General features: G+C 38.4%; 1 protein-coding gene across 5 annotated transcripts; it reads left to right on the forward strand.

Moving 5' to 3' along the window:
• The first annotated feature begins 16 nt into the window (after positions 1–16).
• Positions 17–12,645, forward strand: FAM76B (family with sequence similarity 76 member B). Of its 5 annotated transcripts, none has more exons than XM_088522353.1 (10): positions 17–139; positions 537–601; positions 951–1,005; positions 2,250–2,405; positions 3,293–3,489; positions 5,660–5,707; positions 5,916–5,996; positions 6,683–6,818; positions 11,085–11,186; positions 11,606–12,645. In XM_088522353.1, the coding sequence occupies exons 1-10, from the start codon at positions 41–43 to the stop codon at positions 11,693–11,695; spliced, it is 1,029 nt and encodes a 342-aa protein (XP_088378479.1). In that variant the 5' UTR covers positions 17–40; the 3' UTR covers positions 11,696–12,645. The 5 variants fall into 5 exon arrangements, with proteins under 5 accessions (XP_088378479.1, XP_088378480.1, XP_088378482.1 ...); XM_088522354.1 differs by having other exon boundaries at positions 6,686–6,818; XM_088522356.1 differs by lacking the exon at positions 5,916–5,996.
• Positions 12,646–16,372: the final 3,727 nt, after the last annotated feature.

A 16,372-nucleotide genomic window follows, 5' to 3' on the forward strand; every position in this document is an offset into this window, starting at 1 on the left:
TCTTCCCCTCCCTCGGCCCGCCCTGCCGGCGGCGGCGCGGATGGCGGCGCCGGCGGCCGCGCCGGCTCTCTACGCGTGCACCAAATGCAACCAGCGCTACCCCTTCGAGGAGCTCTCGCAGGGCCAGCAGCTCTGCAAGGTGCGGCGGGGCGCGGCGGGGCGGGCGGCAGCTCCTCGGGCCTCGGTAACCGTCCCCCTCAGCAGACGTTAACGGTCACCCGCGCGCGCCGGTAACGGTTCGCTACCCTTCCCCCTCCCTTCTCAGGCCGTTAGCGGTCACCCGTGCTGGTAACGGTCCGCTCCATTCTCCCTCTTCCCAGCCGTTAATGGTGCCGCCAGCTCCGGTAACCGTTCCCCCCGCGGCCGAGGCGCTCGCAGCCCTCGGCTTCCTGCCGAGGATGTGGCGGTCACGGTGGTTCAGCCCGGGCCGCGGGACGGGTCCCGGCCGGGCTGAGAGGCGCCGAGCGAGGAAGCCGCCCCCGGCTGGTGCTTTGTTTACAAAACCACCGCTCTTACCTTGTGCTTTTGTTTCCTAGGAGTGTCGCATCGCGCATCCCATCGTCAAATGCACTTACTGCCGGTCGGAGTTTCAGCAGGAGAGGTACAGCAGCGTTTCTGCCACAGCAAAGCGCGCCGCACGGGAGCCCTGCCTGCCCTGCCGGGGTAGCTGTGGAAAGAGCAGCTGTTTCTGTGGAGCAACTCGCAGGGAGAGGGAAATGCTCAACTCTCTGAGGAGAGACGAGCGAGCGGCAGGGAAGTGACCTGTCTGCTCCGGTGACGCGCGCGCCTCTCGTAAACACAAGGCACTGTCAGGGCACGTTGTCTGCTGATCATTAACTGTTTACTACTCTAGCCCATATTTGCATGTATGTTTTTCAGTAATTGCATGGGGAAAAAATTCAAGGAAAGCGTTTGTCTCTGAATTCAATATTGTGCAATTTTATCTTTAGCAAAACTAATACAATATGCAAGAAATGTGCCCAAAACGTGAAGCAGTTTGGAACGGTGAGTAGGTTCTTAGTTCTAAAAACCGAACTCGGGTTCATTCACATTCAAAAGAAAAAAATCTCTGGGGAATTCAATTTCATACTTGTTATAACCAAAAAAAAGCCTTATGAAAAGTAGTGAAAATTATTGGCAGCTCTTCAGTTCCTTCCTGGATTTCAGTTCCTTTTTTCAAAATGAATTTCATTGTTATTATATGTAGCTTAACAGTTATGAATAACTGCAACAGAGCTATTCATAGCAAGAAAGTGTTACTTCATTTTATGCACATAAAGCAATTCTTTGCATAGTCTCTTGAACACAGTTGACAGCAGAAAGATGCTTAACTGTCTGGGTTTTCGATGAGTGCTGGAGTGTGAAAAGCTAATGATACAAGTATTGTAAAAAGCAAAAGCAAATAATACAAGTTTTTTTTTAGAGATTTGTTAACAATTTTAAGCTGTTAAGTAGTAAAAGTTAATGAGTATTATCATCTTGTTACTTTGCATTTTTTCACCTTAATTGTAGCTTCAGTTCTCTTAGAGAACTTTTTAGTATGCTTTAGTTTTTAGTAAACTTTGCATTGAGTTATTGAGCTAATCTTGTTTGTGAAACAGGCATATTTAGCTTCTGTATACTTAGCATAAAACACACTAGATGAAATTCAGCTTATTGGAGATATATGAGGTGTTGGTATGTAGTCAGGCATTTTGTAAACAAACATAAAGAGCATTCTTTGAAAAGCTTGAAACCGAAGCCTAAGACAGAGACAGTAATATTTTTTAGCAATAGTTCAGTTAAAAAAGCTGCCTCTTTGGACTGAAGAAAAGTGTCAGGAATTTTCTTTTTTATTTGTATTACTCTTGTGTAATGTATGGTATAAAAGCTGATAATCTGACCTGAAGGTATCTGAAGGTTTGTTAAATTTCTTGAAGTTGCAGGGATGCTAATCTTGGAGCCGTAGGGCTCAAATCCCTGAGTAGTTCAAGGATATAGAGAAGTTAGAGTCACAACAGAAAATAGGGTTGGGGGAATGAGCAGTCAAAATGTATGGTATGTTTTTTTGTTTTATTTTTGTTTGTTTTTCATTGAATTTAATCCCAGAAAAAGTTAGCAGTGAAGTAGAACCAGTGGAGATAAAGGGGTTTTTGAAATCTGAATCCCTAATAGTTTAGAAGCGCTGCTGGGAGATTTGAAATACCTGCAATAGCTTGTCACAGAAATCATAAATATATTAACTTCAGCTCTGCTTCTCTGTTTTTCAGCCCAAGCCTTGTCAGTATTGTAACATCATTGCAGCGTTCATCGGCACAAAATGTCAGCGTTGCACAAACTCAGAAAAGAAGTATGGGCCACCTCAAACGTGCGAACAGTGCAAACAGCAATGTGCTTTTGACCGAAAAGAGGAGGGAAGAAGGAAGGTAAGCTTTGTTCCAGAGCTGTAACGGCTTAGGCACTCCTGCTTCATAAGAGGAAGATTATCAGGAGTGTATCTGAAGTTCTCTAGTATCGATTTAAAGTCATTGTGCTGTGCTTTTCAGTATTCCCATTAAATTCTATAATTTAAAATCATTATGTTAGCTATTGGGCTAACTTATTTTAGAGTAATTTTTTTTTCTTAGTGCAGAGCTGACAGTAGTATTTCGTTGACAGAGGTTAAGTGGCTGAGTAGTGTTGGTGCTTTTTATTTTTTCCCATTCATTACATCCTGTGTGTGTCATTAACTTGAATCTGTCACTTCACCGCTTCCAGTCTGCCTGCATTGCCCTAAAATGTAGCACCAGAGAGGGAGTCTGCTCTGAGCAGCCCTTTGTGTTCTGCTTTCTTAAATAGCTTTGGTGAGTGCCACTTTCTCATTCCAGAAGGTGCTGAGGAAATCACCTTATAAGCCTCTTGCCTGAACCCAAGAATAATGCTGTTTTTACAGAAGAATTTACTTGGTACAAGTAACACGTTGACTGGACATCTTGATTCTGCTCTGGAATACGATGGGTTGAGAGGGTACATGGTGTCTAAAAATGATTTACCCCTTAAAGTTCTTCTCACTTTTATGATATAGAATGGATTTGATATTTGCTTGCATTGTCTTGTAGAAAAACTTTAAATGCTAAAAAGAAATGAAGAAAGATTTGCTAGATTAAATAATATAGTACATATATTTGGGGATATAGTATTGCTGTTTCATGCCAAAGAGAAGTGTGGATTTTTCTTATAGATAACAGATGAAGTGAAACATTTTCTCACTAAAGTACATCTTTCTTCTGGAAGAATTCTTGGGAAAAAAAATGTATGACTTATTTCCCAAAAGGTTGATGGAAAGTTACTGTGTTGGCTCTGCACATTGTCCTACAAGAGAGTACTACAGAAGACAAAAGAGCAGAGGAAGAGCCTGGGATCTTCACATTCGAACTCCTCATCCTCATCTCTCACTGAAAAAGACCAGCATCACTCAAAACACCACCACCATCACCACCACCATCACCGCCACAGCAGTGGTCATCATAAGTAAGTATGGAAATATAAAATAATTGTTGATCCATCTTCTTGTTCCCTTTCTGCTAGTTCTAAGGTTAAATTAAAGGAAATAAGAAACATTGTTTAAAATACAATGTTGAATATCATAGTAGAATGTTTTTGTTCCTGTTAAGGTCTTTGCGTTCTTGCAAGTTGGGTGAATAGAAATGGGTGAACAACAGAAAGTCTCGAACTTCTTTTTTGGTGTTGTAGACAGAAGACAGAAGATCTAGAAAAGAAATCCAGCCAGTGGCTTACAGGAACAAGTTACCTGGGGATAAGTTAAAATTTCTAAGGGATTTCTAAGCAGTAACCACTAATTTGCAGGAATTTCCCATGGGTTAAAACATGTATAGTGGCAGCGCAGAGTAGCTGTTTTATCTGGAATCCCAACCTTCACTTACATCCTTGTGACTTCTTTGTGTGCACCATACTACTGGTGATGAGGTTCTTGCTTGAGACGCCTGAGCATCCATGTGGAATTGCCCTCAGTAAAGGGCCAGTCTGTGTCTTTCTGGTGGTTGCTCTAATCAAATCCTGCTGGAGGAAGCAGTGTTAAGAGTTGCTTACGAAGCATCAATCACGCAGACATAAGAAAACAGCACTGTCAGTTCAGTTATTGGCACTGTTAACATTTCACATTATTCTGGCTCATCTTGCAACTTTTCTCAGCTTTTCTCTGTCTTTTCTCTGCTTTTCTCTGGCTGTGGCATTAAGAACCTACCAACTTTAATTTACATACTCCATTTATCCAGTCCTAAATCTCAGGATTGATTTGTTTCTTTTCCTTGCTAATATAATGACAATTATGTGACTTGTATTTTTATTGATAGGCTTATGGTAGCATACTTCAAACTACTTATTTTTTCCTCCCTTCCCTCCTTCCTTCCCCTTTTTTATTTATTTATTTTATTGTAGTAGATAATGAGAACTATAGCTGCAAAGGGAGCGATCCTTGTCATTAAGGGACATACAAATGCTTTCATTCTAAGCTCCACTTTTATAATGTAGTTTACCATTTTTCCCAAAACATGTTTCATCGAGTGTGTATGTGTGTGTGCGTGTATATATATATACACACACATATATAAAAATATATATATTTATGTGTGGGTGTATATATATATATAAAATATACATGTATAAAATTATATGTACTTGTGTGTATGTATATACACATAAAATAATCTGGGATGGTACTGAGAACGAGGAGGAGAGAAATATGTTTTCCCTTAAAAAATAAAATAAACTGGTTCTTCAGGAATTTGAAGAAAATTATGCCTGTCAAGGAGAGAGTTATGCTGATATTGTTCTCTCTAGTCTCTGCTAAAAGAAGAACTGTTACAAAGTATGTCTGATTTAACAAGTTTGGCAATGATCTACTAAAGATTAAATTAAAAGATGATAATTCTTCAATACAGAATTCCTGATATACTCAGGAGCTGTTAGAAAAAGCTTATCTCAATGAATATAGGTTGGCTTAGCACCTTTTTTCTATAGGATGCCCTGGGTTTGTTGCTTAAGGTCCAATAGATTCCCCATATAAATTATTTTGAGGTGTAAGAGAATAACATGAAAAAGAAGTATAAAGTCATTGAAATATTTCATTCAATGTAATCTAAATTTTGCCATTAGTGATTCCTATAACCATGTGGTTTGGTAAAGTTACTTCAGTTACTTTTGAAATTATTGAAGACCTATGCATTTTTTTTCCAACTAAAGATATATTTCAGGCATGCAAAGCCTTCCCTGCTTTTGTGGCACCGCTGCTGGCAGTAGTAGTACAGAAGTAGACATCTTTTTAGGCAGTTTTCATTTATTACAAAGTATGGTATGGTTTTAGACCAAATTGCAAGATTGATAATACAAAGCTGACAAAAAACAGGAAATGCTGGGAAAAGATTTAGCTGTCAAGCTTAAAGTCATCCCCTTGTGTCTTATGATAATTTACATATTTAGCTAAAATATTTTAACAGCATTCAAACCTTAGTAAATAAAGAGTGATTGCAAATATAACAGGCAATACGACTGACCAACTGGAAATTCATAATTGGTAATTTTATTTATGAAAAAGGAACAGATATTATTTGCATAATTTTAGAAGAAAAAAAAAAGAATGTTTGCTCAACTGCTTTCCCTAAGTATGTTTCATGTATTTCAGAATCAGCAATCTGAGTCCAGAACAAGATCAGGGACTGTGGAAACAGAGGTAAGTATGATAGCATATGTTAATTTTCTTTTAATTTATCCTGGAGATTGTATTTAAAGGATCCATTTCCTCGCATTGCTGTTTAGTTTCTAGCACTCCAGCTAGCAGCATGAGTTAGTTATTTTATATTTACCAAATGATGATCATCAAGTGATGTTAGAGAGTTATTTAGTATGAGGTTTTAGGTTTACATTTTGTTTGATTTCAGCCATAAATCCTCTGCAGCTATTCAGAATGAAACTCCAAAGAAAAAGCCCAAACTGGAATCCAAGCCATCAAATGGAGATAGGTAAAGTTACATCTTTGTACAGCTGAGCCATTTCAGCCAAGTAGAGCACTCATTTGTGGCCAGTTACTTTTGGTTTTTTTTTCCTTTCTTTTTTGGTCTGGAGAATGAGGGAGGTGAAAAATAACTGTCCCACCAAACAAATTATTGGGTGGCATCTTGAGTGCTGTTGGTCAGCTAAATGACTTAATTAGCACAAAACTGGCACTGTGTTCCTGCTTTTAAGCTGTCTGGGGCAAAATTAAATGAAGTGTGTGTAGGATGCGACAGTTATCAAAGAAACGGTGTTCTGTAACATCCGTGATTTTCCTCAGTTGGATGCAGGGTTGAACCTGCTGCTTTAAGCTGACCTAGTATCTAAACAAGTCATTTGAACATCGACGTGCAGAGACTGAATCTTTATTCTGTCTCTGGCCAAAAAGTTGGTATAAATATAAAAGTCGCTGCTTCAGTCAAAAGGTATTTGTCCCCCTGAAAGCTAATATTTAATTATATTTCTGCAGGTGTATGTAATGTGTGCCATTAGTAAGGTAATTTGCCAGTTCCATCAATTTCTGTCAGGTACATACTTTTTTTGCATTAGTCTTTAAGGTTGTTTGTGGAATTGTTAATTATCCCATATGAACTTTAAAAATATATGTTTTTTTTTTATTGATGTTGCAAGTAATTTTTTTTTATTTATTTTTTAGTAGCTCTATAAATCAGTCAGCAGACAGTGGGGGAACCGACAACTTCGTCCTCATAAGTCAGCTGAAAGAAGAAGTAATGTCCCTTAAACGACTTCTGCAGCAAAGAGATCAGACCATTTTAGAAAAAGATAAAAAGGTAAAAGTTGCATCTGCTTAGTAAGGCTTTTATGAAATTGTCTTCTACTTTATAGATTCCCCAAAATTCTGTCAAATGGTATGATGAAACAAAAATCATATACTTTTTTGCCTTTTAAATGACAAGCTCTCAGCTTTCATATCTTGAATATTAATTTGGCCCTGAGACAAAGAGGAATTAACCTCATCTCACTTTAGTGATGTGTGAATTAGCCAGCTAGTTCACTGCTTCTCCTTTCTCATTCCTCAGGTGATGGCTAAAATGCTAGACAGTAGTTTATGTATTTTTAATTCAGTCCAAAAAAAGATCTCTGGACATATCTATGTACTCTGGCAGGCATGCAAACATGGGGAATAAAAGCAGGAAATGTTCCAAGTTTAACCTGCTTTTTACTTTAAATAAAAGCTAGAATAGTAATAATTCATAAAAGCTACAATAGTAATAATTCATAAGAGAGTTAGAGGTGTGCGTTTTTTTTTTTCTTTTTTTTTCCTCTTATAGGAGGAGAAGTTAAGTGTTTTGATTATTTTAAAATATTGATCTTTTTGTGTAGTGTAGATTACTTTGTCTGCAGTTAAAGACTAGAAGAATAGCATGAATTAGGTGTTTGGTAAATGGCAAAAGTAAAGTGAAGTCGAGCCTGTAATTACTACGGTGAAGCTCATACAATGAGCTTAAATTTTACAATGAAAGAAAAGCAACCCCAAGTGTTCAATTAGCTTGGCCTTTATTAGAGCTTATTTTCTTTGCCCTTTGATTTGTGAGATACTTTTACAACACTGCCTCTAGTTGTGGCTCTGGACTGTCTGTGCAGGATTAAGTAAGTCATGGAATTATGGTAAAAATAATATTTATAATACTCTCAAATATAAGTTTGATTATAGGTGCATGGTGGCCTACTAGAAATGTGAAGGTTAAGAACAGCTTGTTGATCCTAGAAGGAAATTCCTTCCATTTAGAACATGTAGATCAGCACCTGTTTAAGCTCTTCTGAATAAAATTTTGAAGCCCTTTAGGTTCATCCCTGCTGCAGTATAGCTGATGTTACCAGTTATGGAATTAACTGTTTCAAGCCTGTTAAGTGCTAATGTGAAAGAACTGAACAGTCTGTCTTGGATCCTCGTGGGGAATTTGTCTGGAAAAGACAAGCATTAAGGCTCTGATCTCACTCCTGTAAAGCCAGTGTAAGGTCAGGAGTCTGTATGAAATGAAATTGCCATATCTATTTTTATGTACTGGTAAAGCTAGCAAAAGGGAAACGTCACCTACTTCTGCATACCCACTGAAGTGACCTGCATTTATGCTGTTTCCATGGAGGGGTGTCTTATAGTTTCCATACTCCTTCTGCTAAAACTTTCTTAGGCCTCAGAGTTCTTGGAACTTAAACACTCCTTCAGGCATTAAGTCTTTTCAGTGTTGGTGACTTTCTGTAGCTGCTGTGAGGAAGAAAACACATCCAGCGTTTGCATAGCTGAAAAGAATGCAACAAATGAATGCATTGCCCAAGTTTCTGCCTGTGAGTTAGTAAATATAAAGACACCTGCTGGGGTAAAGGTCTGCAAATGTCAGTCCTGAACTAGAAGCTGTGGGAGATCCCTGTTAAAACTTTGTTCCCAGATTTGTGTAGGGACGAGCATCTGGCCAGTTCAGTGTGTTACAAATGAAAAAGTAGTATCTTGGAAATGTGTAACTTCAGGAAATGCTAAGCTTAGTAAACCTCTACAGTGCTATGCTGTCGTACAGCTCTATAGTGCTATGCAGTTCTCACTCATCATGTTTTGCCATGAGTCAAGATCTTGACTTGTTACCAGTGCTTGCTGTTTGCTGTAATACATTATTTAACTTTTTGGGCAAAATGGTAGTATGAGGCACTGGGAGATTGCTACTTGCCCCTTGTAGTCTAGTTGCACATTTTTTTATGGTGCAGTGTTACTGCTAGGTGGTCTTTGTTTTGGATACCTGAGGTTTATGGTCTCTGGACTTTACAAGAGCTTTGCTAAATACATACCTTGAGCAGCAATCTGTGTACAGTAGTGTCTTGATACACACATTTGAGTTTTTTCTTTTTAGCACCATGTGGTTGACTGTTCTTTTGACTACTCTTTCTCATTACTTGTGATTCAGTAACTAACACAGTAGTGTTAATAATAGCAATCTTAGTAGTTATTTTAGGAATGTCTTTTCTGTTTTTTTTATAGCCAGCTTCTTTGCCAGCTAAGAACCTTTATTTCCTGATCCAAATTGACCTGAAAAGCTCAAAAGAGCAAGGTGCATTGTGTCTACTTTGAGGAACGGAACATTTTAAAGAAGGCTGTTTCTAAAATTACTGGGTCCACGTACAGCAAACTCTGTTAATAGCAGTTCACGTGGCTGCACGTGCTTCCAGAGGAAGCATTCAACTGCTGGGATAAAAGTATCTATCACAGTTTAGCAACACCTGCTGATTCGGACCTCTGCTGGTCTTAGGAGAAATTCAGTGGCAGGAATTCAACAACATATTTTCAGAATTAAATTCTAAGTAAAGCAATTTTAATTACACATTTCTTGTACAATTTAAATTACTATTGCTGTGGCTTTAGAGGCATTGAAGCTCTGGAATATATACAGGACAAACTATAGTCTGCTTAAGACAGATGACAGCATAAAAAGGAATCCAAAGGAATCATTTTTATTATCCTTCTGGGGGAGATTTGTTATGTGGAATGACTGGATGGGCAGATGAGGGGAGAGCAATGGATGTTGTCTACTTGATTTTAGCAAAGCTTTCAATACAGTCTCTCATAACATCCTCATGGCCAAGCTCAGGAAGCGTAAGTTAGATGAGTAGACAGGGAGGTGGCTGAAGATGAGTAGACAGGGAGGGAGAACTGGCTGAATAGCAGAGCTCAAATGGTTGTGATCAGTGGTGCAGAGCCCAGTTGGAGGCCTGAGGCTAGTGGTAGCCCCCAGGCTCAGTACCAAGTCCCATCGTGTTCAACTTCTTCAGCAATGACCTGCTTGAAGCGACAGCCCCTCAGCGAGTTTGCTGGTGACACGAAGCTGGCAGCAGGGGCTGATACACCCCAGAGGGCTGTGCTGCTGTTCAGAGGGAACTCAACAGGCTGCAGAGATGGGCAGGGAGGACTTCATGGAGTTCAACAAAGGCAAGTGCTGGGTCCTGCAAAACTAGAGAGGACCCAGGAATAATCCCAGCCCAAGGACAGGTTGGGGTTGACCTGCTGGAAAGCAGCTTTGGGAAAAGCACTTGGGGGTCCTGGTGAGCTGCAGACGGACCACGAGGCAGCAGTGTGTCCTGTGGCCAAGAAGGCTAACGGGATCCTGGGGTGCATCAGGAGGAGCATTGCCTGCAGGTCAAGGGAGGGGATCCTGCCCCTCTACCCAGCCCTGGTGAGGCTGCGCCTGCAGTATTGGGTGCAGCTCTGGGCTTCCCAGTACAAGAGGGAGGTGGAGCTGCTGGAGAGCCCATTGAAGGGCTACAAAGATGATCAGGAGCATCTTCCCTGTGAGGAGAGGCTGAGAGCTGGGCCTGTTCAGCCTGGAGAAGAGAAGGCTGAGAGAGTAACCAGTGTGTACCAATATCTTAAGGGAGGATGTCAAGAGGAATGAGCTAGACTATATTCAGTGGTGCCCAGCGACAGGACAAGAGGCAATGGGCACAACCTGAAGTTCAGGAAGTTCCCTCTGAATTTGAGGGAAAACTTCTTGACTGTGAAGGTGACAGAGCACTGGAGCAGGCTGCCCAGAGAGGTTGTGGAGCCCCTTCCCTGGAGGTATTCCAAACACTCCTGGACATGATCCTGAGCAACATGCTCTAGGTGACCGTGCTGGAGTAGGGATGTTGGGCAAGAAGATCTCCAGAGGTCCCTTCCAGTCTCAGCCCTTCTGTGCTTGTGTGTTACCATACTGTATAAAGGCTACCTGCATGAGACATAACTGAAGATTGTGGCAAGTGTCTCACATCTGAAAAAGTACAGCTAGGCTCATACATCTATGTAATCCTGTTTGGCTTCCCCCTCTCCTGTCCTGAGGAATTGTCTTCTATACTCCAAATCCTGAATAAACAATATGGTTATATAAGTGTAGTGTTTTTCCCCCCATATAAAACAGACATTTTTCAAGCTCCTTCTCAAATGCTGAGCTGTTAATAATGAACTAGTAAGTAAAGCCCATGTTGCTGAGATTTGATGCTTACGTAAAGATCCTGCAGACTGATTACAAAACATCCTGCCGCTGTCCAAGGAATCTTTATAGCATTTCTGGTTTTAGTTGACAGAGTTGAAGGCAGACTTCCAGTACCAGGAGTCAAACTTGAGGACAAAGATGAACAGTATGGAGAAAGCTCACAAAGAAACTGTGGAACAGTTGCAGGTAAGTAATATAATTACTTCACATATGTCTCAGGTAGAATTATGCATTTAGGCTTTTCACATTCAACTTTTTGAATGTCTGTTACCACATTTAACTTGGAATCTGTTTTTACCTCAGTTTTGTAGACCACAGATACTCTGTATGAATTAAGTTTTCTAACTACAAGAATTAAAGGTTTGCCTCAAGTGGTTTCTAAAAAGTTATGTTATTTTTCTGTGTCTATTCTCTGATGGCACAAATAAGTTTTGAAAACTGAGTGATAGTCTTTGAGTATTTCCAGCATGAATGTTTTGAGAGATGGTTTTATACATGCAACAGGAAATAAGTACATGACACCCCTACCTGAGAACTTTAAGTAATTCATAAACTTTCCTTTTTTTTTTTTTTTACCTTCTCCTTTCTTTCTCTCTTTGTTGCAGGCCAAAAACAGGGAACTGCTGAAACAGGTTGCAGCTTTGTCAAAGGGTAAAAAGTTTGATAAAAGTGGGAGTATATTAACTTCTCCTTGAGGAACTGGTTATTCATGGAGTTTACTACTCACTGTAAATTTGAGTAATTCTGTGAAGCCCTTAAAGTCCTGCGTAGTGGAAAATTATCTTTGCACACCAGATTAGTTGGCATGTTTCCTACACATTTTTATAATTAATATGCAGCTTTTTTTTAGTTACTGTTCAGATAAAATACTTCAACTGGCTTGAAGAATGTTTTTATTTTTTTGATATTGTAAACGTTTTTGCCAGCAATAGTATTAAACAATTGCATAGAGAACATAGCAGTGCTCTCTCTAAAGGACAAAACGCAATAACAAACCAGGAGTACGTTCTACAAAGCAGCAACGGAATCCTTTAAACCGATGTCAGCCAAAAGTTTGTGAACCACAAACAGTGACACTGAACACTGGTTTCTGGCAACTGTTCTTTTACTTTGTATCAGCATACAAATTTAGGGTGGAAATCATGGTGCTCTCAAGTGAAAATAAAAAGACATGTATATATTTGTAAATACAGTTGTAATGGTTATATTCTTAGTCATAACAAGTAACTAGTGTTTTACATTCTTGTGATAGGGATTTACTGAAAGATTATCTATTGTACAGTAACATGCAGTGTGTTTTTTGTAAGATTTACTGTAGATTTTTCTTGCAAGTGCCTTTCCAACTGTTTATTTATAGGAATGTTGGTATTTTGTACATAGGGGGTTTTATGTTTTAAAATCATGTTTAATAAATGTTTTATGTAAATATAAATGTGTGTACAGAGGAACCTGAAACAAAGATCAAAGAGGCTAGTGCAGTGCTTGAAGCAGCATTAGGAGCTAGCTAATTGATAGCAGTGAGTATTGGCTTTAGATGATCTTTGTAGATTGTGTATGTGAGATGTAGAATTTTGTTAGTGCTGCTCATGCCAAACACTTCCTGAACAAAAGACGTGGGTTTTTTTGGCCACATTAGAGTTTAGGAGTTGGTTTTTATTTTTCTCCCTTTGGCACAGTGCTAATTCTAATTCCACACCAGACGTACTCCCAATGTTATGTCATTAATTAGTGATACACACTCTTATTTTATTTCAATTGTCCAGTTTAATGTCTTTGGCTGTAACTTATGGTGACTGCTAATGAACTGCAAAATTCTCATCCCCTAGTAAAGATACTCAATGAGAAAACAGCAGCCAAGACTGATGGTCTTGAAATGAGTTAAGGGAGTGGACAAGATGTCAAATTAATTTTTTTTTGTTTTTGTTTCAATCTTTTAATTGGATTTTGATTCTAAATTGCATAAATCTAGGTTGACTCTGCTCCTAAAGGACATTAGTCATATCCAGAAATTTCTGTTAAACATCCCTTAATATATCCCAAGGTTTCTGCTCAGGAAAGTGAGTTACATATCATACAAACTGGAGCAGACTTGTGTGAGTAAAAGTTTATTCAGCTCTGGGTATTGACTGGTAACAGGGTAACTGCTTATATTTCAGTAAGCTTAATTGTGTAGACTAAGCTACACATTTTAATTAACTAAAATTACTTGGCTCTCCACTCATGTTCTGAACTGTGAACTCCTTTTCAGTAGTTCAAATAAGTTCCAGCAGTGACAGACTACTGAATAATTTGAAAATCAAGTTAGCTTGTTTCCTGTTGTGTATTTTTTTTATACACTAAAATCAAATTTATACATTTGTAAATGCTGTTCTTTAAACTTGCTAAACTAGGATAGAGAATGCTGCTATCCTTTGAGGATGTTTGCTTGTTTTTTTAATCTACAAGTTGGACTTTCATTCAGAGTAATATTTTGATACTAGTTTTCTCCAGTTGAATGACCACCCATCTTTGGTGAATTTGGTTTTAAAACACAGAACTGCATAGCAAATGTAAGTGTTTGATTATAGAATAATTTAATGATATCTATTCAAACTGCAGTAAGGATATTTTAAAGTAACAAACAGAAGTTCCATATAAGAAATAATCAATTTTATAAATCCCAGTGCAAAAAATCCCAGTTTTAGGGGCTTCACAGTATTTAGTTGTAAGTAAATATCTGCTCTTTTTTGTTCTATAATCTCATTTTTTAACTTGAATTGTTTTAAGTTGTAAACTAGCCAGCTGAATCCCAGCCCTAAAAATGGTGCCCTGGAGCTGTAGATTATTGACACAATAAACTGATGTTCTTTAAACGTGGACCTACAAGGAGATTGTTGTAATGTGTTGTGCTTTTTTAGCCTGTTTTCAGATGTCGATTAGCGTTGACCAGTAATGGCCTTTTTTGGCTCAAGTTATTTATGTATTTTAAGCCTGTGAATATCGCGGTCCCCTTTTAGCTAGTGTGTAAAATTATGCATTTTGCAGTGAAGCTATTCAGCTGTCCACATGTATAGACTGTTGAAATACTGTACTGGCACACCTCTGCCCATTGACATTTTGTACCTTTTTTAAATCCAATGTTTCACAATAAAAACTTGTCAAAACATGAATATGTCCCTTTACAGTTATTCATAAATTCATATTCTGTGCTAAACCTTTTAGTACTAACTGGCAAGAAAAGGCAGGATTTAATATCTGCATTTAGTCTTTAGATTTCAGTGAGGAAAGTAGCATCTGAGGCTGTCTTCAAACTGTAACAAGTTAGAACCCCAGTGTAATTAACATCTATCAATAAAAGGGTGTTTTTCTACATTAGGATTATAATATGTGGAAATATTTTATTGTCAAGAATAAAGAAAGAAACAAAAGGTTTAACTGAAATCTAGTAAAATTTAATAAGGGCTTCAACAGGCTTAATGTTCTTGTAAGGAGGACAGAAGATTAATATCAACACTCTCATTTAAAAATGCCCGAGTTTCTGTCATAGTTTAATAATCTTCAGGTTTTTCCTCCCTAACGTGTATTGTGTACAAAGTAGGTGATTCTGAGATTGCAAGTGATATTTTTTTTTCTCTGTTGTGTAAGAAGTTAAGCACCAATATTGATATGTTGCCAACTGTGAACCACAGTGGCTCCTAGTGTTTAGAGCATTTGTTTTATAATTGGTAGCTCTTTATTTTTCTCGGATATCAGTCTTTATCCTTCTACAGTCTGGAAGAATTCCTTGCATTTAAGAACAAAAGTTCAGAGTGAAAATGAGTCAAAATAATAAGAAAATAAGATTCTGTAGCCTTTGGGTCTAGGCATTTATCTAGGGGCCTTGAAATCTTTGGGTTTCAGACCTCCACAGACAGCAAGTGTTTTATATAAGATACTCAATAATGTGCTAATAGAGTGAATTGCTCTTGGCTTCATTTAAATGCAAATTTGCTATGTCTTTGGTGAACCCATTCATTTCTAAAGCTGAGAGCAAGTCAAAGTGATGTGGTACCCTGTTCAGGCATGGCTTCTGTTTAACACAAGCTAAATTGGCTTCCTAAAAGTGTTTTTCATCACTTAACATTAAGAAAACCTTTAAGAATTTTTCTTAGAGTGGTATAACCTATGTGTAAAGCTCTGCAGTTCTCAGTGGTCTTCTATAGCTTCATAAGTATTGGGCCCACACCAATTCTTTGAAAACACTGAAGTTTTAATGTTACAAACTGTATTTAAAATGGAGTAAAAGCTGTCCACATCACTTGTTTCTTCCAGTGAATTTTTAAAACACCAGTTCAGCTGAGGATAGTGCAGTAGAAAATGTTTTTTTCATATGTGCAGTCCTCATAGCTGTCATCTTGCAACAAGTATTGTTATATAAAAGGACTTCTGATGAAGCATATTTCTGTACATAGAAGAAATTGGGCAAGGAAATGACTGATGGAGGAGGAGAATTTTGGGGTGCTCCTGAGGGAGAGCTAATGGGGAAGAGAAAGCTGAGACATTGCTTTAATATTGTATGTGATGTACTGAATCACAGGGTTGGCCTTTTTTTCAAGCTATGGGTTATCTATTGAAATTGAAAGATGCACAACATAAAATTCATCTTTTAAAAATATTACTCATACTTTATAGGGCTAGGAAAAAATAGGTAAAACTATTATAGAGTATTAAATACCATTGTCCTATCTGGGCAGTGGTGAACATTTTCAACATTAACTCATTTCACTTGTACACTTTGTTGTTCATTAGACAGAAAACATCCTTGAAGATATGTCCTATCACTACACCCATCAGTGACCTTTTTGCTTGCTTTAAGACAATCAGAAAAGAGGTCCATTTTGGGGGGGTTCTGCTATTATTATTATTATTATTATTATTATTATTATTATTATTATTATTATTATTATTATTATGGTGGTACTGTTGTTCTCACTGACATATTCCTGGGGCTTTCCCCTTTGTATCTCTCCGCTACCCAAGCCTGGTGGGTGAAGGCAGTTCTGAATTTTGGCCGAGTAGGGTGTAAATGTCATGGACCCTGCAATGCAAGGCCCATGTGCTCCTCAAGCCAGCCAAAAGCAGGCACTTGTTTTAGAGTACAGATTTTCCTTTCTGTTAAGGCTTTCTGATGTTTGCAGTGCGTGAGTGAGTCCCTTTATTTTTCAATGGGAAAAGAGGCCCCTCCACTTCTGAAAAATACTAAAGGCTGAAGATCATCATCATCTTTGCAGATGAAAGGTCAGAGTTGGAGGATTAAGAAGTCTCATTTTATGGTGATGTATATTGATTGCAGAAGACTTGAGGACAAACAAACAGGTCAGAATGGCTTTGAGACATCTTTTGGTGACCTTGTT

This window comes from Tinamus guttatus, unplaced genomic scaffold (genome assembly GCF_059628265.1).
Source record: "Tinamus guttatus ecotype Peru unplaced genomic scaffold, ASM5962826v1 Tinamus_guttatus_pri_ptg000150l, whole genome shotgun sequence".
NCBI classification, from domain to species: domain Eukaryota; kingdom Metazoa; phylum Chordata; class Aves; order Tinamiformes; family Tinamidae; genus Tinamus; species Tinamus guttatus.